At 49.4% G+C, this 26,765-nt stretch overlaps 6 protein-coding genes across 6 annotated transcripts; 2 read left to right on the forward strand and 4 right to left on the reverse strand.

Moving 5' to 3' along the window:
* Nucleotides 1-304: 304 nt before the first annotated feature.
* P174DRAFT_446344 (Mo25 family protein) lies at nucleotides 305-2,206 on the reverse strand. Its single transcript, XM_024828560.1, has 5 exons — nucleotides 1,843-2,206; nucleotides 1,705-1,765; nucleotides 1,139-1,614; nucleotides 815-1,084; nucleotides 305-741 (listed from the first exon to the last, which is right to left on the reverse strand). Exons 1-5 carry the CDS (start codon nucleotides 1,942-1,944, stop codon nucleotides 502-504), a joined length of 1,149 nt encoding a protein of 382 aa, XP_024677100.1. The 5' UTR covers nucleotides 1,945-2,206; the 3' UTR covers nucleotides 305-501.
* Nucleotides 2,207-2,365: 159 nt separating this feature from the next.
* P174DRAFT_397828 (protein arginine methyltransferase RmtB) lies at nucleotides 2,366-4,468 on the forward strand. The gene is made up of 4 exons (XM_024823817.1): nucleotides 2,366-2,742; nucleotides 2,860-3,270; nucleotides 3,332-3,569; nucleotides 3,627-4,468. Exons 1-4 carry the CDS (start codon nucleotides 2,505-2,507, stop codon nucleotides 4,375-4,377), a joined length of 1,638 nt encoding a protein of 545 aa, XP_024677101.1. The 5' UTR covers nucleotides 2,366-2,504; the 3' UTR covers nucleotides 4,378-4,468.
* A 133-nt stretch (nucleotides 4,469-4,601) lies between these two features.
* On the reverse strand, nucleotides 4,602-5,815 carry P174DRAFT_508073 (uncharacterized protein; the record flags this gene model as incomplete). The annotated part of the gene is made up of 3 exons (XM_024831421.1): nucleotides 5,733-5,815; nucleotides 5,524-5,675; nucleotides 4,602-5,479 (listed from the first exon to the last, which is right to left on the reverse strand). The coding sequence occupies exons 1-3, from the start codon at nucleotides 5,738-5,740 to the stop codon at nucleotides 4,602-4,604; spliced, it is 1,038 nt and encodes a 345-aa protein (XP_024677102.1). The 5' UTR covers nucleotides 5,741-5,815.
* A 199-nt stretch (nucleotides 5,816-6,014) lies between these two features.
* Nucleotides 6,015-9,071, forward strand: P174DRAFT_455465 (AAA family ATPase SEC18). The gene is made up of 3 exons (XM_024829325.1): nucleotides 6,015-6,657; nucleotides 6,714-7,026; nucleotides 7,078-9,071. The coding sequence occupies exons 1-3, from the start codon at nucleotides 6,302-6,304 to the stop codon at nucleotides 8,947-8,949; spliced, it is 2,541 nt and encodes an 846-aa protein (XP_024677103.1). The 5' UTR covers nucleotides 6,015-6,301; the 3' UTR covers nucleotides 8,950-9,071.
* Nucleotides 9,072-10,891: 1,820 nt separating this feature from the next.
* On the reverse strand, nucleotides 10,892-11,718 carry P174DRAFT_380184 (KxDL motif-containing protein; the record flags this gene model as incomplete). The annotated part of the gene is made up of 3 exons (XM_024822962.1): nucleotides 10,892-10,976; nucleotides 11,186-11,338; nucleotides 11,414-11,718. The coding sequence occupies 3 exons, from the start codon at nucleotides 11,716-11,718 to the stop codon at nucleotides 10,892-10,894; spliced, it is 543 nt and encodes a 180-aa protein (XP_024677104.1).
* A 4,766-nt stretch (nucleotides 11,719-16,484) lies between these two features.
* On the reverse strand, nucleotides 16,485-22,443 carry pkhB (putative sensor histidine kinase/response regulator; the record flags this gene model as incomplete). The annotated part of the gene is made up of 3 exons (XM_024822957.1): nucleotides 16,485-16,787; nucleotides 16,852-16,965; nucleotides 17,026-22,443. 3 exons carry the CDS (start codon nucleotides 22,441-22,443, stop codon nucleotides 16,485-16,487), a joined length of 5,835 nt encoding a protein of 1,944 aa, XP_024677105.1.
* Nucleotides 22,444-26,765: the final 4,322 nt, after the last annotated feature.

Genomic DNA, 26,765 nt, shown 5'->3' on the forward strand with positions numbered 1-26,765 from the left:
CTGCCCCATGGACAGCAATAAAGTCTAGAACATAATCATTATTATATTACCTTAAACACGGTACTGCCACGAGGGAAGAGGTTACTCTGACTACAGGAAAGGTAAATATCCCTTGAATAACAGCTGGGCCAAATCCTTGGTTCTACAACCAAGTTCTCTCAAATAAACTACTCCCTTACGACAGACTATCACCGGCCTTCTCTCCCGCATCATTTTTGGGATATTATTGAAGGGATCAAGCCCTTGACAATCCTTCCTTAACGCAAGGACTGACACAGGTCTGTCTCTTTTTCTCTCTTCCTGTTCTTTTGTAGTGGCGTTTCTGTTTACGGTAGTAATCCATGTCAACATCATTTTATCCGAGTCCTAGATACGGAAACACACTCTATAACTCCGTGGCAGCCATATACCAGTAGGCCATCAATGCAATAAGGGGCGCTGATCCAATACAAACAGTCCTGCTGTAGTGACAAAGGTGAAGGGACATTTCAAGGCCATGCACTAGGCCGCAGCGGCGGTGTTGACTCGCGATCTGGATGGCTCCTGGGTTGATCGTGCTGGTTCAATGGGCTCCTGAGGTAGCAGCTCGATTTGACGGACTAAGAAACTCTTCTCGTCCGTGAACTGGTCGTCATCCGTGCGATCCATTAAGAATTTAGGCAAGAATTTCAACAAACGGTCCCGATTGTTGATGAGAATCCGTTGCACCGCGACCGATTTGTTAGGATTTGCGACGAATACCTATGCCACATTCCTCATCAGCAATCGCCGACTCGCAGCACATCGTTCGCGCCGGAGAAATAGAGAACCATACCTTGAAAACGTGGAACCCCTCGTACTGAATCATTTTGCGATCGTCTTTGAGCAATTGCATGCAGAGCTTCAGGTTCTCCCCGCTTTCAACATATGCCATCATCACGCTGTAATTGGCTCGATCCAACAGAATCTCACCTAGAAGCTTTATACTCTGGCGCTTGGTAACATAGGAACTCGATTGGATGAGTGCATTGAAGCGGGAAAAGAAGAGATCAAAGTTGGTGGTGAGGTAGGAGGTCACAAGACTCTTGTGACGAGTGAGAATGTCCTATGCCACGGTTACTCCTTATGACTACTTCACATCATAACAGGCGTTGCTTACCCTAAATGTTGTAAAGGAATCGGCGCTCACTTCGAAGCTGCTCTTGTCGATCCAATGGAAAAATCTCCAAAAGATGCCATTGCCTTTCTGGGGAATATCGGGGTTGACTTGTGTCAATCTGATCGCGGGTTGACCCTCGGTAGACTGGTCGTATAGGATGATGGCCGCACACACGTCGAATTTGAGTGCTTCTCTCAGGATTGCGCCACATGGCATTGTGCTCTCCGGCGATTCGTATCCCCGACAGAGCTCAACAATGATCTCGGGACGGTTGTGTACAATATAAGAAATCACTGGGGGGTCGCCTTTGTTGGCCTGGGCGGGTCGAAAACGAAGGATCTGAGAGAATATGGTTTGCGTATCTTTTCTGGCTTGAAAGGGAAGATGACGGAGGTTGCGGGCAAGTTCGTATAGCAGATCTTCCTGGACGGTGGCTTGAACCAGAGCATGTACTTGCTCCGGAGTCGTGTCGGTTTCTAAAGCAGACTGCAGTCAGCATAATGACGTTACTCTTTCCTAGAATGAACCGATGCGGCGAGACAATGGTGCATGCTCACTATACTAACCTTGAGTGCCTTGGACGATCACTTTCATTTGCGCAAGTTGCTTCGCCAGGTCATCTTCGACCTGTATGGAGTCGTCAGCAAGCTGCAGATTCGTACAATATATGGCATAAACAAGCAGAGGGGACGTCTGAGACTGACCTTGGCAGCTGCCGGAGCTTCTCCCAGTCTTAACAATATCTCCTTGATTGTTCGGACGACATCAGAAGGAGGCCGTTGTCGATTCCGCCAGAGGAAAGCCATTTCCGTTGATATAAAATGTAATATGTATCGGACAGGAAAGTTTGATGTAGAAGAAACAAAGAAATGATCGGAGACAATGAGCTATTCAGTACATGTGAAAGATTGGAGGGCAAGCAATTGATCCCTAGCAGAAGAAGGGTAACATGAACACTTGCTCTGTCTCGACTGAAGGAAGCAGTGAGCCTTTACAAGCAGAAAGAGATAGAGAAGGAGAAGGAGATGGTGGTGGTGATGACGATGATGCTGATGATAATGAGGTCCGTCTCAGCTCCCACTTGTTATCTGCCCTATCGGTCTGAGGGGGATGAGCTGTTGTCAGGCGGAGAGCCGATAAACAAAGTACCCAGCCAGCATCGGGCGGGGCAACCAGCGGGTTCTGTTGTGATAACTCAATTTTTTTTCTTTTTCTTACCGATTTTGGTCCCCTCAATCGCTTGAACCCCTCCATCCATATATTTACATGGTCCATTGGTCGCCACAATTCCGTCCAAATAATCAAGAATCCTAGAAATTAGGAGTTCACAAATTTAAATTACCCTTGACCAGACTTGAATTGGTCAATGTCTGCCACAATTCCCTCAGACCGTCCCTTAAGGGACCAAGATGCCCTCTCGACCACCTCCTCAGACGATTCGGATATCAGCAACGAAGAGGGATGGGAAGATGTTGAGCCTGATGACGAGACACAGCCGGTAATTGGCCTGTTTACCGATAAGCTCTACCCCGATGTACGGTCGATGCTCCAGGAGTCTAAAGACAAGCATGGCTTTGACTTGCGGAAGATTCGAAAGGATCTTGGTGGGTAATATCCATTGTTGGGTGCTCTGTTCTCGTTATTGTTCTGATGCTCCCAATATGGGCATGATCATGGTTGATTGCGAGAAATCCTAGCTAACTTGTTACGTTCCACATCAGACTTGGATTTTCTTGGTACTATCAAATTAGTCAATTATGTCCGGTCTGAAGTCAAAGCTGGGAATACGACCCCGGATGTGTCTTCGAAAGATAAATTTGAGGACGAGGCTTACTTGAAGCCGGTCCTTGAAGACGACGCCCTTTTGTATAGCTTGGACGATATCGAAGACGAAGAATCAGCGACAGCCGGTACCACTGAGGCAGAGCGCCGCGTGATCGAGCTGCAGGAGGACCTTGAACGCCTCCAGAGCCAGTTCACTGAGTATAGAATGGCTGTGCAAAAGTCAATGGAAGAGCAGTTGTCCAAGGAAGATGAGAAATTAGGATCATCGCCCAGCGGTCCGTCCGGCAAGAAGATGAGCAAGGTTGAGGAGGCAGACGCAGATTACTTCGTCTCCTACTCGTACAATGGTCAGTTCTCCACAGGTCCTCGAGCTGGATATGCCTTTTGCTAACTGTTATATGTTTGAAGCTATTCACGAGTCCATGCTGAAGGACACTGTCCGTACTGACTCCTATCGCGATTTCATTTACGACAACAAGCATCTCTTCAAGGACAAGGTCGTCTTAGATGTCGGATGTGGAACTGGCATTCTCTCCATGTTCTGCGCGAAAGCAGGTGCCAAGAAGGTCATATCAGTCGACAATTCCAATATCATTGACAGAGCCAAGGAAATCATCTACGAAAACGGTTTTGGGGACGTGATCACGTACGTATTTCTGCTTCCCGTCAGATATTCATCTACCGGAATCTAACATTACATCAGATGCATCCGTGGCAAGATTGAAGAAGTCACTCTGCCTGTTCCCCAGGTCGACATTATCGTCTCCGAATGGATGGGCTACTGCCTTCTATTCGAGGCCATGTTCGATTCGGTCATTTACGCCAGAGACCGGTATCTCGCTCCAGGAGGACTGATGGTACCCTCGGACGCCACCCTACGTATTGCGCCGTTCGCCGATTCCGAGTTCATCTCGTCGCACATCTCATTCTGGGACGATGTGTACGGCTTCAAGATGGGCAGCATGCGCAAGAACATCTACGACGACGCGCTTGTTCGTAGCGTGCAGCCTGCGGCAATTCCTGGTGATTCCGATGTCTTCCTAGAACTGCCGTTGCACACCATCACCGTGGAGGAGCTCTCGTTCCTGAAGGAGTTCCAAGTTACTCTGAAGGAAGATATCGATGCCCTTGACGGTTTCGCTATCTGGTTTGATATTTTCTTCATGCCCTCTAAGGATTCTGCAATCCCGAAGAACGCTGCTCCTTCAGAAATGCAGAAAAAGGGTTTCGTCGCCTTTACTACAGGCCCTGACGGACCGGAGACGCATTGGCAACAGGGTGTTCTCCTGATCGACCGCGAGAGAAAGAAGGGAGTCGCCCTAAAGAAGGGTCAGACCATCGCCGGCAAGGTCGGTTATCAGAAGAGAGAAGAAGGGTCGCGCTCGCTGGACATCACCATCGAGTGGCACACTCAAGCGGGCGAGCAGGGCGCCCAAAAATGGGTGCTCCAATGAGTTATAACGGTTAATCAAAAGTTTTGTCTATTGTAATTCATGATTCATACTTGGTTGGCACCAACATACCGCTCAAAATAGAGAGACGCTCAATTTCGAAAACAAATGCACATCTCATGAAGCAACCATGGTTGGCTCTGCCATCCGTAGCTATGTAGGGGTCAACCCTTGTAATCAGTATAAGTATCGTTCACATCAAGATCAAGCTTCCATAACGAAAGGTGTCACGCATGGCGTTTGTGCGACTGCGCCTCGCGGGCTTCCCCTCGGTCGTGCTCATGGTGATCACGATGACGGTGCGAATGGGAGTGGGAATGGGAGTGACGGTGTCGCTTGCGGGAATGGTCGCGAGAACGATCACGACTTCTTTCGCGGCGATGGGAGCGATGTCGGTGTGAGCTTCTCGATTTTCTGTCCTGATGTTTGTCAGGTGCGTCAAGGCTGAAGTTTTCAAGACTATCCCCAGAGTCCGACGCTTTTGATCTTGACGTTGATCTCCTTCTGCGATGACGCAACCTATGTTTTTCTGCCTCTTTCAATGCATCTAACTCTTTCTTTCGCTCCTGGTTCCACTTTTTCCGTTCAAGTTCGACCGACTTCAACTGGCGAACTCCCCTCTTTATCGCCGCAAGTGGATCGTTGGCATCTAGCCGGACTCTCTCTCTCTCCTGTCTCATCGGATCCTCATTGCCCCAAACATCCTTTTCAGGCATAGCATCAGGCGCCAAAACATCACGACCGGAGGAAGAGTACCAAGGCATTTGGCCAGCGGACTGTCGATACCCCGCCGCATTCGAGAAGCGCATCGTATATTGGTCCTCAAAACTCCGGTTCTTGTCAGCTGCCTCCTTCTCCGCCTCTTGATTTTTTTCTGCTGGTTTCCGCGCTGCCTCGGAAGGAAATAAATTGATATGCCCGGTACTGTCTAAAAGCGGCGCATCGCTGGTCTTGGACACAGCGAGCTCCTCCCTTTTCGCCAGCATCAACTGAGCATCTTCCCTCGCGAGTCTGATATCGCGATCCGTATCATTTTCACCTGCCAGTCGCCTCCGCTTTCTATATCTTCCAGCATCCTCTCCATGGGTCCTGTCGCGTCGCGTATCTGATGGAGCAGACGGCGGGGTGGTGGGGTAGAGGGCCGTTCACCACGGAGAATTTGAATTCTGCGCTCAGCATCAATTTCTTGCATACGGCGTTCCTCTTCCTCCTCCCGGGCCTTAGCCTCAGCCTCATCACGCCGTACACGGGCGATGTTCTCGGGATTGTAGACGTTCCATGACTTCTTGCCGAGTAGGTGACTGCTCAATCCATCAGTATGCGCGGTAGAAAGACATGAGCAAATTCAATGAACTTACAGAGGCATGGTGTATCGAATACTCTGCGAGCACCTGGTCACGGAGCATCAACCCAAGCGAACTGCCTGGAGACTACCTAAGAGTCGACGAGTTGCCGGAGATCTCCCAAGGCGATAAGGGTGGATCATCATTAGCTTAAGCCACACCGAACCGGCGAAACGGAGTTTCACGGGCCGATGTGGCTAATTATGGGAGCTCCGGCAAGTGAGTAACCCTGCCTCAGGTATCTACCTAGGTACTCCAGCACTAGTCTCCAACTTCCTAAGTAGATACCCCCGCCACGTTATACACATGTCTCTTACAGAGTAACCTTAAGTTGATCAAGTCTCGTGCTTCTTCTCTCCCCGATTAATCTTTTCAATACACATACTATCTCCGGTTTTTAGCAACACTCATACATTCCTTCTCACATAAACAGGTTATCTTGACGATCGCCGCAAGCTTCAATAAGCTACTCCGGCTCCTATACCACACTTGCGTCTCATCGTCCACCGCGCCTCTCAACAACAGGCTCGCAACCATCGCCTAATCGAATAGTTCTCGAATGTCCCACCTTTGTTAGAATCATCATGTTCAACCGCAACAACTATCCATCTGTACCGAATCCCTTCTCAGGTCGGCCCTCTCAAGGCAATGCGAGTCCTGGTCAAGGTCCCCCACCTCCTCGAAGAGATGGGTATGATACTGGCCATTCGCCGATGAGTGGCGCAGGGTATGAACAATCGCCGCATCGGTCTGATCACGATGTCCAGATGACTGATGCGTATAATCAATCAAGGGGTTATGGAACTCCGCCACCCAGGCCAGGTTACTCGCAGACATCTCCAAGAAACCCAGTTGGGGGCAGGGCGCCCGGTGCGTCGGCCCAGGTATGGACGCTACGACCTGCGAAGAGCCCTGACAACTCTTATACGTTTGGGAACCTGTAAGTTTTGTGCATGTGAAGTCCGGTTTCATAAGTTACCCAGCTAACGTCAACAGTGTTGCCGTCTCAACACAGGACTTCCCGCCTTCCCGCGACGGACTTGACCTTTTACTCCTTGTGAACGATCTCTATGTCTTTTCTGCTCGTCCTCTCGATGGTTTCCCTCCTGGACATATCAGCATGTCCGATCCCCAGCGGACATGGGCAGGCGTTGCTTTTACAGATTCAGTCAAGGCTCAGATATTCGATCCGTTCAGTCAGGGCGGACAAGCCTATCTGGGATCGACAGATATTGAAGTCGGCTTTGCTGGGAAAAAGAGGGTCGAGACTCCGTACGACCAAGATGAGTTGGCGAACGCCGTGATCAAGGTAAATACTCGTTTGGATCGGTGACTTTTGCATAGCACTAACTTTCTCTAGAACTTTGAGAACCAGATCTTCTCTCCGGGTCAGAAGATCTTGATGGATCATAAGAGCATACCGCTGCTCCTGACTGTCAAGACCGTTCAGCGGGTCGATCTTACATCGGAGAAAGCTGGGGCTGCTGCTGGAAGCACTGAAACGGACCCCACAGCGAGAGGAATCTTGACAAGGCACACCCAGGTTACTTTCTTCAAGGATGCCCGCACCGGCATCAACTTGAAGCCATCGAATCGTCGCCCCGCAGCCAACTCTATTATCACACCCGACTTCAAGTTCGAAGATATGGGAATCGGAGGTCTTGATGCGGAGTTCAGCACAATTTTCCGTCGTGCGTTTGCATCGCGTATCTTCCCTCCTGGGTTGGTCGAAAAGCTTGGTATCCAGCACGTGAAGGGTATTTTACTTTACGGCCCCCCGGGAACGGGTAAGACCTTGATCGCACGGCAAATCGGAAAGATGTTGAACGCGAGGGAGCCCAAGGTCATCAACGGTCCGGAAGTGCTGAACAAGTTTGTCGGTCAGTCGGAGGAGAACATCCGAAAGCTGTTTGCCGATGCAGAAAAAGAATATAAGGAAAAAGGCGAGGAGAGTGGACTACATATCATTATCTTTGACGAGTTGGATGCTGTGTGTAAGCAACGTGGCAGCGGAGCAGGTGGTGGCACAGGCGTTGGTGACAGTGTGGTCAACCAGCTGCTGTCGAAACTGGACGGTGTTGATCAATTGAACAATATCCTCCTGATTGGTATGACCAACAGAAAGGACATGATTGACGAAGCTTTGTTGCGACCGGGCCGTCTCGAAGTGCACATGGAGATTTCTCTTCCGGACGAGAATGGACGGGCTCAGATTTTGAAGATCCACACCCAGAAGATGAGGGAAAACAATGTTATGGATCCAGACGTTGACCTGGCTGAGCTCGCGCTCCTTACTAAGAACTTCTCCGGCGCCGAAATTGCTGGCCTTGTCAAGTCTGCGTCTTCGTTTGCTTTTACCCGGCATGTCAAGGTCGGTACCATGGCCGGCATCAGCGAAGATGTCGTAAACATGAAGGTCAACAGAGCCGATTTCCACCATGCGCTGGAGGAGGTCCAGCCTGCTTTTGGTGTATCAGAGGAACAGCTCTCTAGCCGTATCCAATACGGCATCATCCATTACTCCCCTACAATTAACGAAATCCTGAAAGAAGGAGAGCTTTTCGTGAAGCAAGTCAGCAATGCTGAATCCTCGCCTCTCTTTTCTGTTCTGTTGCATGGTCCCACCGCCAGTGGAAAGACTGCTCTGGCCGCTCGAATCGCGATTGACTCAGGTTTCCCCTTCATCAAGCTTATTAGCCCCGAGGATATGGTCGGCTATAGTGAAATGGCCAGAGTCCAGTACATCAGCAAAATCTTCGATGATGCTTACAAGAGTCGCACGAGTGTCGTTGTCGTTGACAATATGGAGAGAATCATCGACTGGGTCCCTATCGGTCCTCGTTTCAGCAACACTATCCTTCAGACCTTAATGGTCTTCCTGAGGAAACAGCCTACCAAAGGCCGACGGCTGCTTATCCTTGCCACCACAACGGAGCGCGCTGTGCTCAAACAGTTGGACATCTATAACTCTTTCAACTCGGATATCATGGTTCCCAACGTGATGTCCTACGATGAGCTGCGTCATCTCATGGAGCAGTCCGGAGCATTTGATGCCTCCGAGATCGACCAGGCTTTGGCAGAAGTTGGTGGCATCACCGAAGATAGAACTATCGGCGTTGGCGTTAAGAAGGTGCTTTTGGGTATTGAGACAGCGAAGCAGGATCCCGACAAGGTGGGCCGGTTTGTCCGCGTCATCAACCGGGCAATTGAGGAAGAGCGAACTTTCCAATAGACCTTTGCTTTCTGATGCGTTGGCTGCTGTATATCGAGCATAATCACTTCTATAAATAGTAAAGATTTTCATGGCACTGGGGGTGACATGTACGAAATGAGATATCTTTCAATGAGCCTCGCCAAATTGTGCAAATGTGATGCTGACAGCGAACGTAAATATACTGGACATAGTCAGTTTACTCCAGCCTGAAGATCGATGCACTTGCTGAGGCAGATCCAATCCCTAAGAGTACTCCATAATTGAGGGCAGTAGCATTCCTAGCTCCTCCATCTCAGCATCCATAGATGTTTTCCGTTTCTCCCACCCATGCATCGCGCAGAAACCTCCACTGGCCAAGCTGAAACCCTAGTCTTAATTGAAGGGATGTCTGGCTGCGATCTCAGCTCTTCAAGCTGCCAAACTATAGTTTTCTACTGTCTACACTCCGTAGTACATGGGCCATTGGAGCCCAATATTGTAGCACGCTTTCCAGATCAGAATATACATCCACATCAAATACTTCGGAAACAACAGTCAGAACTTAAGTTGCGAGCACAGTACATGATATAATTAGTTATTCAATCCTGGCACATCGTGTTCAACAATATCTTCAGAGGATCTTCCATGTTCGTAACTATGTCGCAAGAGTCATAGTGGTCTTCCGGGTTTCAGGTTGTCTTGATTCAGGGGTAATCACATTATCAACGTCCACTTTATATCGACTAGTCGCATCACATTCAACTAGTCCAGCTGACTATCGATAGCAAACCTTAATTAAGGCTCTTATTCTCTCTATTCCATGGTGTTCTCATCATTCTTTTTGAATGTCTGGAGGTAATCTCCTCACACGTTTGCTCTAGGTCAAGTGACACGCCCGGAGATCCAACCGTGGTTCTTTGCCTGGATACATCGTTATACTTCGCGACTTCTAGGTGATTTACAGGGCTACCACTGACGCGTACAGGACACCAGGGACTACGCTTCTACGTGAGTGAAAACCGTGCGTTTCGCATCTACAGCCTAGGCAGACTGCGAACTTGGCTACGGGTGTCTCAAGCACAAGGTCTATGACTTCATCGGGCACCAATCGCTGCCTACAACCAAGGAGCGAATCAATGATTACTGTCTCTAAGCGTCTGATGCGCTCCTCCAAACGCGTCCGAGGTGTAATTTGATGCCCAAAGTGTCTTAGTGCGTCTTAGGGCTGCACCTTGTCCTCGGGCTCGTCCTCCCGCAAAAGCGGCAAGGAGAACGATCCGAAAAAGGACGGCGGAGCGGAGAAAAGGCGGTGCGAAGACGTCCGCTGGCGGAAATGAAAGTGGAGGCGGCGGAATAGAGGGGGTCGTTCACTCTGGTGCATCCTATGATCTTGGTCCCTGCGGAATGTCAGGAAGGAGATCTTGATGGCTGTGCTATTCTTGACGGTCATGCATTCAGCCTTTTTGTCTGGATATTCAGGCCGCAGAGCGTCTGGAATGTGGACCAGCGCCCGACAACCTTCTGGGCGCTGAAATAGCCCGGTCGTGAAGTCTGTCCATTTCTTCTGGTGCAGACTGCCCTCTCTGGAAGGAAACGGCTGAAGCTTGCATCTGGCATCTTCTGTCGGCTATTGTGATCTCGATTATTCGATAATTCGGAACCTGAGAATGTCCAGTCACTGCGGTTGCTGTCAGAAATCTCCAGCATCCGCCGGCGGATCAAGGTATCAAGGGCGGATGAAACTGTCAGCGCAAAATGACAAGCTCCGTTCATTTGGTAAACCTTGAATATACAACAGAGTGGTTAAACCCACAAGAATATATACCTCCCAGAACGCATATTGACAACGAATTTCCCAGATTTGAAAACAGAAAGCAATCGCGCCGATCCCATTCCTACCCAGTCGTCCAATTTTGAACCCAAAGTCGTCACTGTCGTCAAAAATCGAGTTATGCAAGCGCATAGGCCGCCGTATAGATAGCTAGTTGTCATCGTCGAAGGTGTATTTCTTGGCTGCTCGTCGGTACTCATCGGGATATGCCTTCTCCGCCTTGGATTTCAATGCACTAGGAACGCCATTTCTGTCAGCATTCTCCACAAATCACCATAGGCACTGATCCCGAAATGCATCTTGCTGCTGACGATGCAGCCTGTGCCAAGAATATGCACAACGGCGGAGCGCGGCGGGAATCGAAATCCGCTTCGGCGGAGCGGAAACCCACGACGATCATAACACATGGAAGAGCCAACAGGGAGAAAATGGCTGGAGACTCACTTCACACGTTTTTGAGTCCACTCAAGATCACTCTTGGTCTCTCGAGCAATCTTGATTCCCTCTGAAAAGTTGGCGCGGACGCCCTTGAGACGGCGCTGAGCGAGGGCTTGTAACTCGAGAAGCTCTCGCTGCTTTGCGTTGAGCTGGCCGGACCTGTTTTATAAACGATGTCAGCACTGGCTGTGCAAATCTGACGCGCGACTGAGTTTTCTGTCGGGTTATACTGACGTTTGCGCCTGCTTTGCAAGTCCTCGATCCAATGGGGTCGGGTCGAAAACATTCTGCATACGGTCACTCAGAACTTCCACGACGTCGATTCCAGAGTAAGACGCCGAGCTTGACTCATAGTCGCCGCTGAGAGCACCGCTGCCGTAACTGAAACCAGAGACGCGGCTTCCCGTGGTGGTGCTAGTGTCAGAAATGTCTGGGGGCGATCCAGAGATCCGACTGATAGGAAAGAGGCTGGCCGGAGCCGGTGCTTTTGATGGCACATTGATGGGAAGTGCAGCATGCTGGTAACGCTGGGTAGCCATTCTGAGTTGATAGGTCTCTCAACAGGGAAGGATAGACTGAAGGTTGTGAGTCAGAACAGCGAGGAGTCGACCACGGAGGCGACTACAAAGGATACTTGATGCACAAGGAGAACTTTGACTTGCTGAGAGGGCGAAGATGTGTAGTGATGTGATATGAGTGAGTTCAGGAAGGAGTATAGTCAAGCTTGGGTTGAAGATGTTGAAGATGAGGACCTGGGATGAAAGAATGGAAACGGAAGAAGGAGGAAGATTCATGATGAAAGAAAAGATGAGGGTATTTATAGCCCTCGACGGAAGGTCATCCATCCGGTGGAAGACCCATTGAGGAAGCCCATTGCCCATGGAGAAGGGGGAAAGGGGGGTGGGGAGAGGTCGAGGATGATGTGATGGCGGATTGGAGATTTTAGGCATTTGTCCCTTTCCGGAATCTCTTCTCCTTGTCCCCCTCAACCTTCGACCTTCCAACTCTTCTTCTTCCCCCAATCCTAACCTCCCAATTCCGCCTGTTACTCAATCTCTGGTCGCCAATTCGCTCCTGTTCCCGAGACGACCCCGCTTAGGGTGGAAAGACAAAACTCAAGAGAGGAGATTCCGATACACGGAGACTGGCCCAGCCTTCTTAATACTCCTCCATACGGATCACCTCCCGCTTGTCTGTGGCAACAATACAATCGGGCATTCAATTTCTATGATCATCAATTTTCCACCGTGTGTCTTCGGCTGTTTTGGAGGCAGCGGAGTGCAGGCCAGAGTAAAGTGTGACTTGAGGTTATAAAGATGCCAACTTCCGTGATCTCAGCGGAAGCTCCGACTAATTTCATCCTACCTTTTTCAACCCCCTTCATCTTCCTGCCAAAGCTTCTTACTCCCACCCTATACCCGTTCTTCTCTTCGCTTTGAGGAAAAACACACTGGCTGTGTCCGTTTTCCATTGTTTGGATCATTGGCTTTCATATTGCACCAAAATCAGGAGGCTGGGTGGCCGGAAGAACAACATGGATGTCCAACTGACGAGACCCTAGTATGGTGAGGGTTGCATGACTACGAGACTGTGAGAAGCAGCAGAAGCGAAATACTCAACCTGGTGCTGCCACCGGGTTTGCCATATTTGCTGCTCATTCGATTCCGGATGGCACTCATTGACAATCTGCGGGAAATATATTGCCCATCCAAATGATACAACGCTGCCATTCATGAAGGAGTGGTGTGCTTGTATATGCGTGGAAAGAAACCCCAATGTGCTTGGAGACGCTCAGCTATTTTTGCTTGGGAGATTTTGGTTGTCTCCATTCTTTTTATGGATACGGCCTTGCTGCTCAGTTAGTCTCATAAGTCATCCTCTTTTACCTCGAGGATAAAAGCGATAACCGGCTGACGGGGAAAACAGAAATTTTCGAAAAGAAAATAATGACAATAAGCGTTGGACATCACTGCATGAATTGACGAAAGGCCGACAATACTCGCGGAAATAATTTGTCAGGGATGCCTTATCGAAGCAACAGGTGCCTTGCCTCGCTTTCAAACTGGGACTAAGGGTGACCTCTGCTGCGGAGGTTTTCCATCAAAGATCGTGCCACCAACAAAGTTTAATTCCTCTGCTCTTAGTTCGATGAAGAAGGGCCTGGAGAATTATTGGAAAAGCTGGGGCCTGCGATGATCCAGCGATCCGCCTATCCGCGGCTCTGTGCCATCATTACCTGTGAAAAGAGCATCACATCATTGAAAGAGAAGAATTCAGGCAGTGACAAGCGCCCTAAACGCCACCAACGGTGACTGCATATGGAAGGAAAGTGGATATGAAGAAAATAATACTCATCTAAGTACATGCAGGTGGCAGACAGCAGCAGGGTGAGAAGACCCATCCGATCGAACGCTCTCGAAGACCTACAAAGGTGAAGGTTCATCGAACAACAGCCATAATTCTTATACGATACAAGAGGGCTCAATGCCACTTTACAAAATATCTTCGCTGCTGACATGACAACATGGAGTTACTTGGCACACCAAACGAATTGATTGCATGGCTCCCATGTTGGACTGGACCGTTGGCTTGGACGAGGGGACAACGAAGCCACCCGGGATCAACACCAAGTGAAGTCGGGCCATCATTCGCTCTGATAGTAATGTGGTCATCGTCATTGCTCTACAAGTTTTTGGTGCCTTACTGCAAATGCCTGATGCCTCATGTCTTTGACTAGGCTGATCTTCATCCTTTTAGGGCGATAGCAAGTGTATGCCTGAAAAATGAAGGCAGCCCCAGGCTGAAGGCACTAACAATCCTATTTGCTCGGGTAGTCAACAATTTGGCCGACCGGATCGCAGGTGCACAGATGAGGCCCAACACATGACACTTTTCTCATTTGCAGTACCTAGTGCTGGCTGTTTTCTCGCTTTTCCCTCTGTCCATTTCCTCCTGGCTCTACCTTCCTTATCCCAGGCGCTGATCGCGACGGCACTCAAAGAAGCGCTTCAACGTTCCTGAGGCCGGCCGCACTTTTGTTGGCTCTGACGGACCATTTCCACTCAATTCACCCATCTAGCTTTACCTGGGCTGTCGGTTTGACGCGGCCATGGGATCGTTTCCCGTCAATCTGGGAAAGTAATAATTCATTTACGGACTGCGTTCGCATTGGCCCAACATTCTCGCCGAGGTCTGTGTTCTTGGATGGAGGCCGTCTGTTCTTACGGGCTAGAGCATGCAGGAAAGGTGCTTCATTTCCAGCAAGACGGGTTCTTGTACCCTGCGAAACAATTTCAGTTCCACTCAACGATCCTAGATTTACTCGCCCAATATGCAGCTTGGAAGGTGATGAATGTGGGGTTGGGTCGAACTCGCCTATCGTGCCTTTGCTTTCTCACCGCCACAAGCAGACTTGATACAGCTTCAACCAATCGGCTCTCCATCACGCTAGGTATCATGGATACAGAAACCAATGCTAATATCTGTTCTTCTTGTCGTTTCTGTAACACAGTCGACCGAGGCCAAGTTTATTTATGTGAGAATAACAACGACTGTTCCAAACCAACCAGGGCTCCGTATCTGGACTGGCTATCAAGAACATGTATACCGCATATTTGGGTGCTTGTTCACATCGCGATTGTGCGGACTCTGTCAGCCGCGAAGACCTGGTTTCAACCTCCGCGGTCTACGGTCAAAAAATGGAACGGAACCTTCAATATGGCCATCTGACCAGGATCAGTACTTCGCTGAACGGCCAACAGGTACGCGCCTGCAGTTCTAACCTTCTGTGAGCTACAGGTGATCAGTAACCACGATTTTCGGCCATACTATTGGTACAGGCTGTTTGAAATCGCGTACAGAACTGGTAGGACAAACGTCATTCCGAACGCAGCTGACAAGACAAGGTATCAGTCAGTCCGAAGATCCCCGATCTGCAACTGCAGGGTACCGGTAAATCCTGAAGAAGCAAGGAGGCAGAACGGAACGCACACAAGGAAGCACCCTGACCACATCCTTGCTTACCCTGTCGACTTCAGATCCCGATTACACGCCTCCGGCTTCTAGGCAACACCCACTTCCTCTGCGCGTCACCTGAACCAGTAGTTACACAGGCATCGTCAACTTCATCAATCGGAGTTTTTCTGTGCCCCCTGCCTTGGCCACATGGTGAGATCTGGGGGAGGATATCGGGACATCTGACATACCCGCGCATTCGGACTCAGTCTTCGATTCGAGGATCTCTCACCGGGACGGGAAAGTGAAAGTGAAGGTGAAACAGAAAGAGTCTGCATATACCTTCTTCGTGGGATTATCAGAACCCGAAAGCCGAAAGATAGAATGGAATGGACGGTCGTGTCCATCTAATAATTGAACATTGTCCGGTACCACAGGCTGAGCACGCGTTGCAGGGGAGACGCAGTACAGCCGGCATGGGAGTTTTCGGATGGACTATTTCACGACAGTGGGAGTCACAAAGTGAGGTCCTGAGGTCATCCTGTCGTAGGGATATGCCTGTCATCTGATCCTAGTTTTCACGGGAAAGGGAAATGCATCTCTATCAACTGATAATTCTGTCACAGATCGGATTCAGGTAGTGTATGCACCGGGCGCAGGCTCTCTTCGAGTGACGAATATCTAGTTACCTGCCGATGGGCCGTACTGCTAACTCCTATGGCTTCTTCAAGGAAATGAGAAAAGGGAGAGGTTGAAAAGATAAGTAGCCAATTGGGTATATCACTATATAAATTTGTCTATTTAGATAGTAGTAATAGAACAAAGAGTGAAGGGATTTCAATTCTCAACCATTTGCACATACAATGAGTCCCTGAAGGCAAAACAAAAGCGCTTGTAAAGTGGTATCTAAAAGCAAATCGCGCAGAATGAAGGCTGAGCAACTGAAACTTTTCGCCAGTACAGATCCGAGAAATGACGCCAATGCAGAAGCTCAAATGGTCTCAAGAACAATGAGCCTGCTCCTTCGTCACCATGATGCTGAGAAGGTATCAAATTGGACTCGCAGCCGAATGCAAATGCAAAATAGCAATCCGCAGTTGCGGGGACGGGAGATGAGACACGAATGAAATATTTGAAAACAAATTCTCCAAGGCGCCTTTCCGACCGATGGCTTTCTTGCCATTGCATACCCTCAATCCAGACCAAAATGATAGATAAAAAGCAACCAAACCCAAATTCGTACGGGCAACAGCACCCATTACATGAAGATTGAAAACTTAGAATCGTAGTCTCGCTTGAAAAACGAGCACGTCTGAGCAGGTCGAAACATGAATACCGGACAGAAAGCTGCTCACTGAGAGTGCGATACATCGGACAAATGACCGTCGTGATCATGTTTTAGACGATCGCGAAGAAGAAGTAAGGGACGATCAGGAGCGAGAAGTCCCATCATCATCTTTCCTAGTTCGTTGTGTTTGATAGGTTTCGTCACATAATCGTTGAAGCCAGCACGTGCAGCATTCTCGATTTGATCGGTCATCGCATTGGCCGAGAGAGCCATAATAGGAATCTGGGGATAGTGATTCTTCAATTCCCATTTGCGAATTTCCCGACACGTTTCGTAACCATTCTTGACCGGCATTTGGATATCACACTGCGAAGTAACGTGTCAGCTGCGGGATCATATGACAAGCAAGTCAATGGATTTTTCTACTCACAATGATCAGAGAATAGTAACCCGGTTCCTTGGAGAACACCAGCTCTGTGCATTCTTGCCCGTTTGTTGCAGTCTCGGCCATGACCTTGATCTTATCAAGATACTTCAGCATGACCTAGTATTTTGTCAGCCGTTTTGTAGATGAGAAATAGGCAAGCCATGCGTAGCAACATACCATGCGGTTCGTTTCATCATCCTCAACCAGCAATATCCGATAGCCTTTATTCCCGATGACCTCCTTCACCATCTTCGACATGGTCTTGAAATTATTGTTGATCTCTCGGGCCATGTCTTGATTCCTATCTTTGCTCAGATCGCGCTGGTTATCGGGGTCAAATATAGCCGAGAACGCTGAGGGCTTGACCGGTTTGGGAACGGTGAAGACGCTCTTTCCGCTGGAGGACAAATCCTTTAACCTCGAATTGATCTGACGTTTCTGAACGAGGTCGGAAATGATGACAAGCGCGGGAGCAGTGGCCTGATCACACTCCGCGACATACGAGATCATATCCAACACTTCTTCAACGCTTGGTAGGTTAAGGACCAAGTGAGTCGGCTGAGATGCGGCGCCATCATTCATTGAGTCCCTCCAGTCTTCTACATCAGGCATGGATGCGATCGAGAATGGAATATCATGGGGGACCACCTGCTCGATGTGCTGTTTAATGGCTTTGCGGGCGTGGTCGAATGGGCACAAAATGACGATGGAGTAGAGACTTCGAGGAGTATCGGAGGCTCGGGACGTTTTAGCCGGGGGTTGCAACCCTGATTCCGAAGGCCAATACGGGGAGCGTGAAGCATCCTGGCCGGAGGAAGTCGGTGCTATCCCTCGGTTCTCCGTGCTATCTGACTGATTGGGATGCCTGGCAGATTCAATTTTTGGCAGTGGCTCTGTACCATGGATGTCTGGGGTCGGCATAGCCGACGACATCGACGAGCGCTCGGAAAAGTTGTTGAATGCAAAACGCGCGGAGGGGTCGAAGCTACTGGAAGGCCGAGAGAGGGGTGATTCGAGGGCGGGAGACAGATCAGCTGGATCTAATCCCCTAGAGTCAGCAGATTCTCTGGCGAAGAGCATTCTCTGCAGCGACTCGGGTTTTGACTGCGTTCCGAGATCGGACGTGCTCGAAGACTGTCGAACTAGACGAGGGTCATCCGGTGAAGGAGGAGGCGGAGCATCGACCTTGACAAAGAACGAGAACGTAGCACCCTGTCCCTCCTTGCTGCTGGGAGTTAACCGCCCCCCGTGCATTTCGACCAGCTGCTTGGATAAAAATAGCCCCAGTCCGCTCCCTGCATTTTGCTGAGAGGCATTTTCTCCTAGTTGGCTGAACCGTTGCATCAAGCGCTCGGCGTCCCTGGCGCTGAATCCCTTCCCGGTGTCAACAACATCGAAATTCAACAACAACTCGGTCTCCTTCAAAGGCACCGAAGCATCCCGATAGATGCCGCAGCTGATGTGGACCTCTCCTTGAGCGGTAAACTTCACCGCGTTGCCAACGAGATTGATGAGGACCTGCCGAATGCGGAACCTATCGCCAATTACCATAGGTGGCACATCCACATCCATCAAGTAATTGAGCTCGAGTCCCTTGTCGAGAGCTCTAGAAGAAATGGTATCTATCACATCCTCAACCACAGACCGCACATGGAACCAGGAGTTGACCAAGGACATCTTTCCAGCCTCAACTCGAGAGACATCGAGGATATTGTCCACCAGCTCGCGCAAGTTGGTCGAACTGTTTTGAATGGTATCGAGCATTCGCCTCTGGTCAGTATCGAGCTGCGTATCAAGAATGAATGGAATCGTGCCAAGAATTCCATTAAGCGGAGTTCGGATTTCATGTGACATATTGCTGAAAAATTTCGTTTTCGACTCCATCTGGTTGTTCAGTTGTTGCATCGCCTTGTTGAGTTCCCTCTCGAGATTTTTGCGGTCGTTGATATCGGTGCAAGTGCCATACCACGAGGCTTCTCCGCTGCCAAAACTGCTGGTCTCAACTCGAACTAGGCGTACAAGATGCCACCTGTAGTCGCCACCTTTGGAACGAAGGCGAATCTCTGTCGAATAGAACACTCGCCCATTCTCGTCCTTCTGGACGGAAGCGATCCCAAGTCTGACAAGTTCAGCCAATGCAGGCGTGACCCCCTGGCTGAACTGTCGCCCCGGGGTTCCTGCTTTCTCTTTCCCAGCACAACCGTCCTTCCCAGTAGAGTCGGCGGGCGCTTTATTTTGTAAATCTGCAATGTAAACGGAGAGCGGACCGCATTTCTCCAAATCGTCGGGATGCACATGTTTTGCGAAGCCGAAGTTAAGAGCCTCTTCAAGTTTCTGCCCCGTGTACAGATGCCATTGCTCATTCACAAAAATAAGGCCCCGATGTTCAGTTGCTTCGAACACGACTTGCGGGATGGAGTTGGAGAATGCTCGATACTTAGCATCGATCGCGAACTTTTGCCGCTCTTGTGCGGCTTTCAGTTCTGCAACATGCTGCTCATGTATGTCAAGGAAAGATCCAATCCAATACAGCACCTCCCCTGTAGACGACAGCAGGGGATTGGCTCGGAATATAAACCAACGGTACGCAGAATCATCGTTGAATCGTTTGACGCGCACACGTTCTGTGAACTGTGAACCAGTCCGTAGAGCGTTCGCCCATTCTTGCGAGATGTGATCACGCTCGTCGGGATGTATATTTTGCCAAGGATCCCTCGACTTCTGCTCTTGGGGTTGGCTTCTCCTGTAGGCATCGAACTTGGAATTAGTCCAAATGACCTCTCCGCTTTGAGGCTTAGCAAGGAAGAGGTGAAGAGGGACTGAATTCAGCATGAGTTGTGCTACTGTATCAGAAAAGGGCCGCGGAATCTCCCTTTGCAACTGCGAATAGACAGAGTTCGTGGAAGGGTGACGGTTGGATCCCTGCGTCGGCGATATGACAGGTGGTACTTTAGAATCCTGTAATGGGGAGGCGAACACGAGGTGGGGTTCCTGCGCTGACAACTCGTCATCTACAGAGCGGTTTTCCCATATTCTGCCAGGGGAAGTGGGCGTGGATGCAGCCACTTTCCTCGACTTGGAGATTTTACTCCGGTGTTGATTGATGGCACCTCGGAGGCTCTTGGACGCGTGAACGTTGAAATAACTATCCACCGCTTCGCTGTTACCTCTCGCGGTAGGCCCGGGCGACTCGCCGGAATTGAGAGCCCCGGAAGTAAGGTCGAGTGCCGGTGTTCCGAGATTAGACATTGAAGGACTGAATTTTGTTGAGTTTGATGCTTCTCCGGGACTGGAAAGGCTAGCGCGGGCGGATAGAGAGACGTCATCTGCAAATGCGTAATTGACATGTCCACTGAGACCAGCAACAAGCTCCAGCTCACTGCTTTCATCGGAAAATGTTCCACCTAGACCGAGAATATGACCGTAGCGAGGAATGTGCATGCGTGAAGTAAGTTGCCGCTCAAGTTGGCTATACTGTTGCGCGAGACCGAAAGAAGTTGTGAGGTGGGGTATAAGATATGCCAATGACTGCCTGAGATTCGGAGGATAGGGTATGATTGGCGATAATATAGAGATGATTGCAACGGGGAACCTCAGAGTAGACGGTGACGCCTCCTTGGAGCGTCCGGCATGCAGAAGTGGAATATGAACCACCGACTTGGCCAGGTCGACCCCTATCGCTTCTAAGGGTTCTGTATTTGAGTAGTCATGAGGGGGAGGGTGCTGTGCAAATGCGCTTTCGTCGACAGTGTGGCTGGTAAAGAAAGGGTTCTGATCTGCGTGCGTACGGGGTGCAGGAGAAGGCGCAGGTGATTGCGACCAAGGGGACGGTGGAACTTGTTCGTATTCGTCGTATACTTGCATCAACGGAACGGTTTGCGGATGAGGATCAGAACCACTGACGTTGGATGCCGATCTGCCGCGGGCATAGTGCAATTTTGGCTGAGAGTGCCGATGAGGTCCCGTTGTAGGAGTAACTTGGACCCGGTCTTCCGGAATTTGAGGAACATGTTCATGAGGCGTTTTGGATGCAGCGGCTGGGTTTTCTGAGTACTCTCGGGTTAGCACAACAGGCTTGGTGCGCCCAAAAAGTTTCACAACCCCTGTTCGCTTGATGAGAGGATCGGCTTCCATCTCAAAAGGCCTAGGTATAGGGAAAACAGCCCGCCGATAATTACATTGAGCAGGATTCAAGGGGTCGCAGGAATGCACATCGGTTGCGACGTTTCCTCGCTCAGAATCAGATCCATGTTCGGCGACGGCCGGCATCTCAATTCGGCGCGGATGTTTGTTATCCAGAGCTGCGGCTTCCTTCGGTGTCTGAACAAACTGAAGTCTACTACTTGGCTCGTGTCCAGTAGAGATCGCCTTGTCCTTACCGAATCCTGCAAACGAGTGTCTGGATAGGAGTGACGGTCGCTTTGGGAGAGCTGAAGGAACCGTCGCAGGTGCAATTTTGCCATTCCCAGAGGCTTCCTTCTTCTTTATGTTTGCAACGTCTCCAGGTTCTTTGTGAGAAGAGCCATGAGCCGGTGCTGTGCTCTCACTTTGCTCGAAGTCACATGTCGAATCAGGATTGTAAACCGCCTTCTGGCCCCAAGGAACGTTTTCAAGGTCTGTAGTGTCACCGGGCACAGCAAGCGACACTCGATCTGCGCCATAGTGAGTTTTCAAGATATCGACAACATTTGCCCACCAACCCTCAAGCCCAGGATCAGCATTGAGTTGCAATGTAACATCATAAAGGTTCGGGGCGGGGTATGACGGGTTGTCAGGTACAGGTTTGTGGTCTGACGGGAGGACTGCGCTTTGTGAAACCACAGCTGCTTTGACCGTGGCTGACCTCCGCTCGTCTCTAGGTTGTGAGGGTATCATGTGAATTTTCGCCTTTTCAGCCGGCAGCGTCAACTTGAAGTGACCAGGAGGAGTTGTATGATTTTGCGGCTGCTTCGTCGTCTCCTGCATATGCATCTTCGGGAAAGGATACGACGGTGTCTGACCAATAGGGTTTGCAGCATCAGGGTTTACAGCGTCATTCTCTAAATCGCAAGCTTTGACAGTGCCGCCAGATCCGGTCGAATCTGAATGGGAAGTAGAAGGTACTGCTCCGGTAGACGAAAGGGAGAATTTCGGGGGCGAAAGGTTTGATGGGGGCCGTTTCTTGCTTGATTCGTGCGGCGCAGAGGTCATGGAAGTCGGCTCCCTGTGACCTGTCGGGTTGGAATTTTGCGATTGTTGCAACTGTTGGTAAACAAGCAATTCTTCCATTTGTCTCCGAAGTTCCTTGAGGGTTTGAGAGGTTCGGCCATCCTCGTGAGAGGCCTTCTCCTGGTTGGCATGAGCTTTTATAGCGGACGATAATACACTGTCTGCGTCTGCTTTTGCAGTCTCTTCATGCGACCCCCGCGCCGAGCGACTGTGGGATTTGTGCGCGAAGCCATCTATCGCCGTGATTCCTTCCCCAGCATAGCCATCTTCGCCATGAGCAAGACTCGAAACCGAATATGAGGGTTCAGGATGCGGTGCGGTAACAGGCGAAGGAGCCTCGGCCGGTGATGGAAGCGGAGATGCCCTCATGCTTTGGACTTCCCCCATGCTAAACTCCCTCCACCGCCGGACAGATACTCAATTGTCCTGGGCAAATCCGACTCCACAGAAGGAAAATGTGGCACTCATCTCTCGGACGGACAGGTCCGCGCTCGCAGGATATAGGAAACGGTTGGCAGCTCGTAGTGCTGTTGCAAACGGGAAGGCAAGCGCGCGAACGAAGGAGTGAAGCAGGGTCTTCGGATGAAAGAATTATATCGCGATAGGATAAATTCGGACAGGCCTGCTGTACCTGTAGGTGAGCTAAATAAAAACGAAAGAAAGAAAGAAAATAAATAAATAAGAAGCAAGTATAACCCGAGGACGTAAAAGGGACGGACGATGGGAGGAAAAGTGGGCGGAAAAAGGAAGGGTAGGAAAGGCAAGTGCTCAGTAGGTGGGTTAAAGCGGTGTATAGTGTATAATCAGCATAGGTAGGAGTAGTGGTGGAGGGTGATTCTCCAGTTTGCAGGAGGCACGGGAGAAAATTATGATCAGAATTAGAACAAGCAAAGTCGATAGGCAAGAGTACCCTAAGCACGGCGACAAGAAAAACAAAAATAATCATGATCACAAGAGAGTCAAATGTAGGTACTGACCTGTAGAAGTGTAGGACTGCACAGTAGAGCACACTGAAGGCGCTTGGCAGAGCTAGCAAAGTTCTGTCTTGTTATTATGATTATTATTAATATTATTTTGACCCGTAGTACTGTTACTACTGTATGGACAGTAGATAATATCATAGAACCATAAAGGCAGTACGTAGTAAGGTAGATGGTAGAGAGATCGTCGATTTGAGGTAAGGCTGGATGGAATTGGTCCGTCTCCGGGGGGTTGAGGAAGGACCCGAGCCTATGACGTATGCGTGCCCTTGGGGGACTAAACCAGTGACCAGACCGCGGGAACCTGAAAAGTTTCCTGGACAAAGAAGGGAAGAATGGAACGACACTGGTGACTGCAGGTATTAATTTTGACAAAAGACAAGAACAATAGTTTATGTGAGAGTTTGCAGAATTTGACAACAAGTTATGAAGCTGTGAGGTGGGAGAGAAGTACCCAAGTCCAGATAGGAGGAGGAAGGGAACGGGAGGGAAGAGGAGAGGGTGGAGCAAAGGCCGGTGAACACAGAATAATGACAGCCGGAAGGGAAGTAGGATTGTCCGCTGAGCTTGGTGGGTGGTTGTGATGATGGTGATGGTGATGATGCTAGTGCTACTGCTGAGGATGGAACTGGGGCTGGGGCTGGTTCTGGTTCTGGTACCTAAATGGTAGGTAACCGGTAACTGGGAGGACAGGGCTTGGGTGGAGGTGGATATGGAGCCAGGATACTAATGGGGCTACGGAGTCCTACTAAAGTACTATGAACTACTCCATACCTTGATGACTATGCGGCAGTTAGACACTCGTTTGTTACTTTTTAGTGTAGGTTAGTGAGAGTTGAAACAAGGGCAAGAAAAATGCGATGGGTATAAAAGCATCTAGGTTAAGTATTAATTGTCTAAGGTGTGGAACATTTGCTCTTCTCTGAAAGCGTACCAACCTATGTACCGGTCTGTAGAAGGGTGGCTGGTATGGAGTACCATCAAGACTGTGCCTAGAGTGGCCAGAACAATTTCGTCACCAGGGATTTTGGATCCATAAAGAAAAAGATGATCACTCATCAGTAGTAGCATATGCCATCTGAACTACTTAAGAAAAAGGATGAGGATAAGAACACATCTGCCACCTTACAAAGTAAACATCTTAAATAAATATTTCTCTCTTGTCTTTGGCATTCTCCTATGTCGCATATAGAAACGACCCTGTTCCTCAAAATCCCAGACTCGGAGGCCGGGTTGAGGTTATTAAGGTAGTCTACGGGGTGCGTCATACAATGGGCCAGTTCCTGGTTCCATGGATGACTTTTTAGAGCGCCGATCCGTGGTGACTTGGCCTAAATGCTATCTAAGTGGTAGGTTTGACTTCATAATGCAATTCGAATGGAGAGAGTGGCGCACCTTTAAAGAGACCATATTTTAAAGTAAGCGAGATAGTATTTGTCTGTCTAATTCTTCCTAACCCTGCGATATCGACACTATGCGACCCCTGACTAGATAGTCATGAATCATCTAGTTCTGTGCGCTAGTGTTGCCTTGGTCGTGCCTACTCAGCTTCAACCCTGCAAGTTGGATTATCTATGGCGAATGGCGAAGTGGAGTACTAGACAGAACCGGATCCAGCAAGTGACAATACTGCCTTGTATCCACTTGCCCACTTAAGTGGAAACTCCAAGAAGCCGATGGCTCCAAAATTGATCAAAATCCCCCTGATGCCAAAGTTGTCAGTAAGGTATATAGAGAGGGTATTCTTGTCCACTCAGTAGTAGTATGTGTCGCGCGCTACAACTCCAGGTTATCGGCTACCAATGACGCGGATATGATATATGGCCATTCAAGACACGAAAGTCAACTCTCCACTGGGTAGCTTGCCTCACCGATTACCATTATTATTGAAAGCCGACTCCTGCCTTTACCTTAGGTAGAGACGCTGTCGTGTGGTCAGGCGGTGGCAGGTTTGCCACCTCTAACTTCAACTTTAAAACTGTTTGGTGGAACTGGAACAAACCCCAGCCTCGTTACTATTTGAAAGGTATCATTATTGGGACATGATGTTTGAAGATGTATTTTATTCTCCACGGTTTCATCCAAAGCTGGTGAGGCTGCTTAAAGGCTAAGTGTGTATCATATGTCAGCCTTGCTCTTACCTCTGTCGTCATTTGGCATTAGTGCTGTATGTGCCGCGTTACGGAGCAATATGTCTTGACCGACCTCGTGCTGCTGGACTCGAGTAAGCTGTAGGATCTCCGACCGAATATTTGCATATCCCTGACTAGACAGATCCAGCATGGCCGCTACCATGCATTGTTCCGTATCTGCTTCGCTTAATTTCAGTCGCTGTCGTTATGCTCAATGCTTTGATACGCAAACTCTCCACTTCCTTTTTATGTCCTTCTCCATTGGCACTCGGTGCCTGGCGGGAAATAAGACAAGATGGCTAGGATCGGCAATACGCCATCATCATGGACCCGCGACTAGAGCATGCTTACGGCAATAGTCATGGTTGGGAAGACTAGTAAGACTGGACGGGCAACCAACCAGGCACAGTCGTCACCATGCATAATAGTTCATGCACATGCGCCTTTCCGAATTTCTGGAAATCTTCTACATATATTAAGTGAGGGTGACTGGATTTATGAGAATCATTATGGCAGCCTTCGGATAGTGGTCGAGACTCAACTATTTGTTTGACATTTTATCATCTCAGATATTTCTTTGTTCGAAGTCACTGTTTCATACTTCGAGCACTTCGCGGTTCGAGGTTCGGCGTCATTGGCCCAGAGGGAGTGGGGGTCTATTGCTACTGCTGCTTCAAGGCCATAAAGTCCAAAAAGAAGGGGAAAAAATTGGATGAGGCTGACCCGTCTCGATCGGATAACCTTGAGATCTGGAGTCTCTATGGAATTTGTTAGAACAAATTGATCGAGCTGAGGAAGACTGTTGATGGAACATACCACGCGCTACCAATTGCGCCACAGCCCCAATAGGTTGGATTTTCGGGCCGTTTTTCTGAAGGAATCAGCAACTTCAAGCAACTAACCTAATCTAGAAAAGCCTAGTTTGACCCACATAGCTGTAGCAGGAGTAAATGCCAGGAAACGTATCTCTGACATGGGCACGTTCCAGCTATCTAGTCTACGGGGCACAATCAAAAAGAAAGCCCGAGGACAATGAATAATGCATATTGTTCTTCGGATTCTTCAATCTCGACCCTATGGTTTCTCTATTGCAATGTCCCAGAGTTTCCATATATTCCCGTCATCATGACATGTCCTAAGACTAGACTGAGTGGCTGTTGACTGACAGTAGTCTAGTCACATGTCCGGGTGATGTACCTAAGCATCATCCAGAATGCGATCTATCTGGTTTTTCAGTGTTAAATGTTGATTGAGATGCTTTGTTCCTTGATAATCTAAGAGAGGTAGGAGTCATGCACTGAGCATGAGCCCAAGTCTCGTGATGCCCCACTACGGCTGACTAAAAAGCTGCTGATTCGGGAAGTTGTTAGCCTCAGGCCGTCAGACCCCAACCAAAGTTTCACCTGATAATCAAATGTTAGACTCATGGCCCCGTCTTGAACGCTCATATGGTTCCAGGGGAACGATAATAGCGGCATCGTGACGTCTGTTTCGACGCATATCCATCACCTAGCCTACACCGCCGATCGTCGAAGCGAAGCGCACGATTGATATCGATGATCCTGCCCGACGTTCATTAGCCTCGATCAAGTCGACA

The sequence above is a fragment of the Aspergillus novofumigatus genome (assembly GCF_002847465.1).
Source record: "Aspergillus novofumigatus IBT 16806 chromosome Unknown P174scaffold_13, whole genome shotgun sequence".
Classification (NCBI taxonomy): Eukaryota; Fungi; Ascomycota; class Eurotiomycetes; order Eurotiales; family Aspergillaceae; genus Aspergillus; species Aspergillus novofumigatus.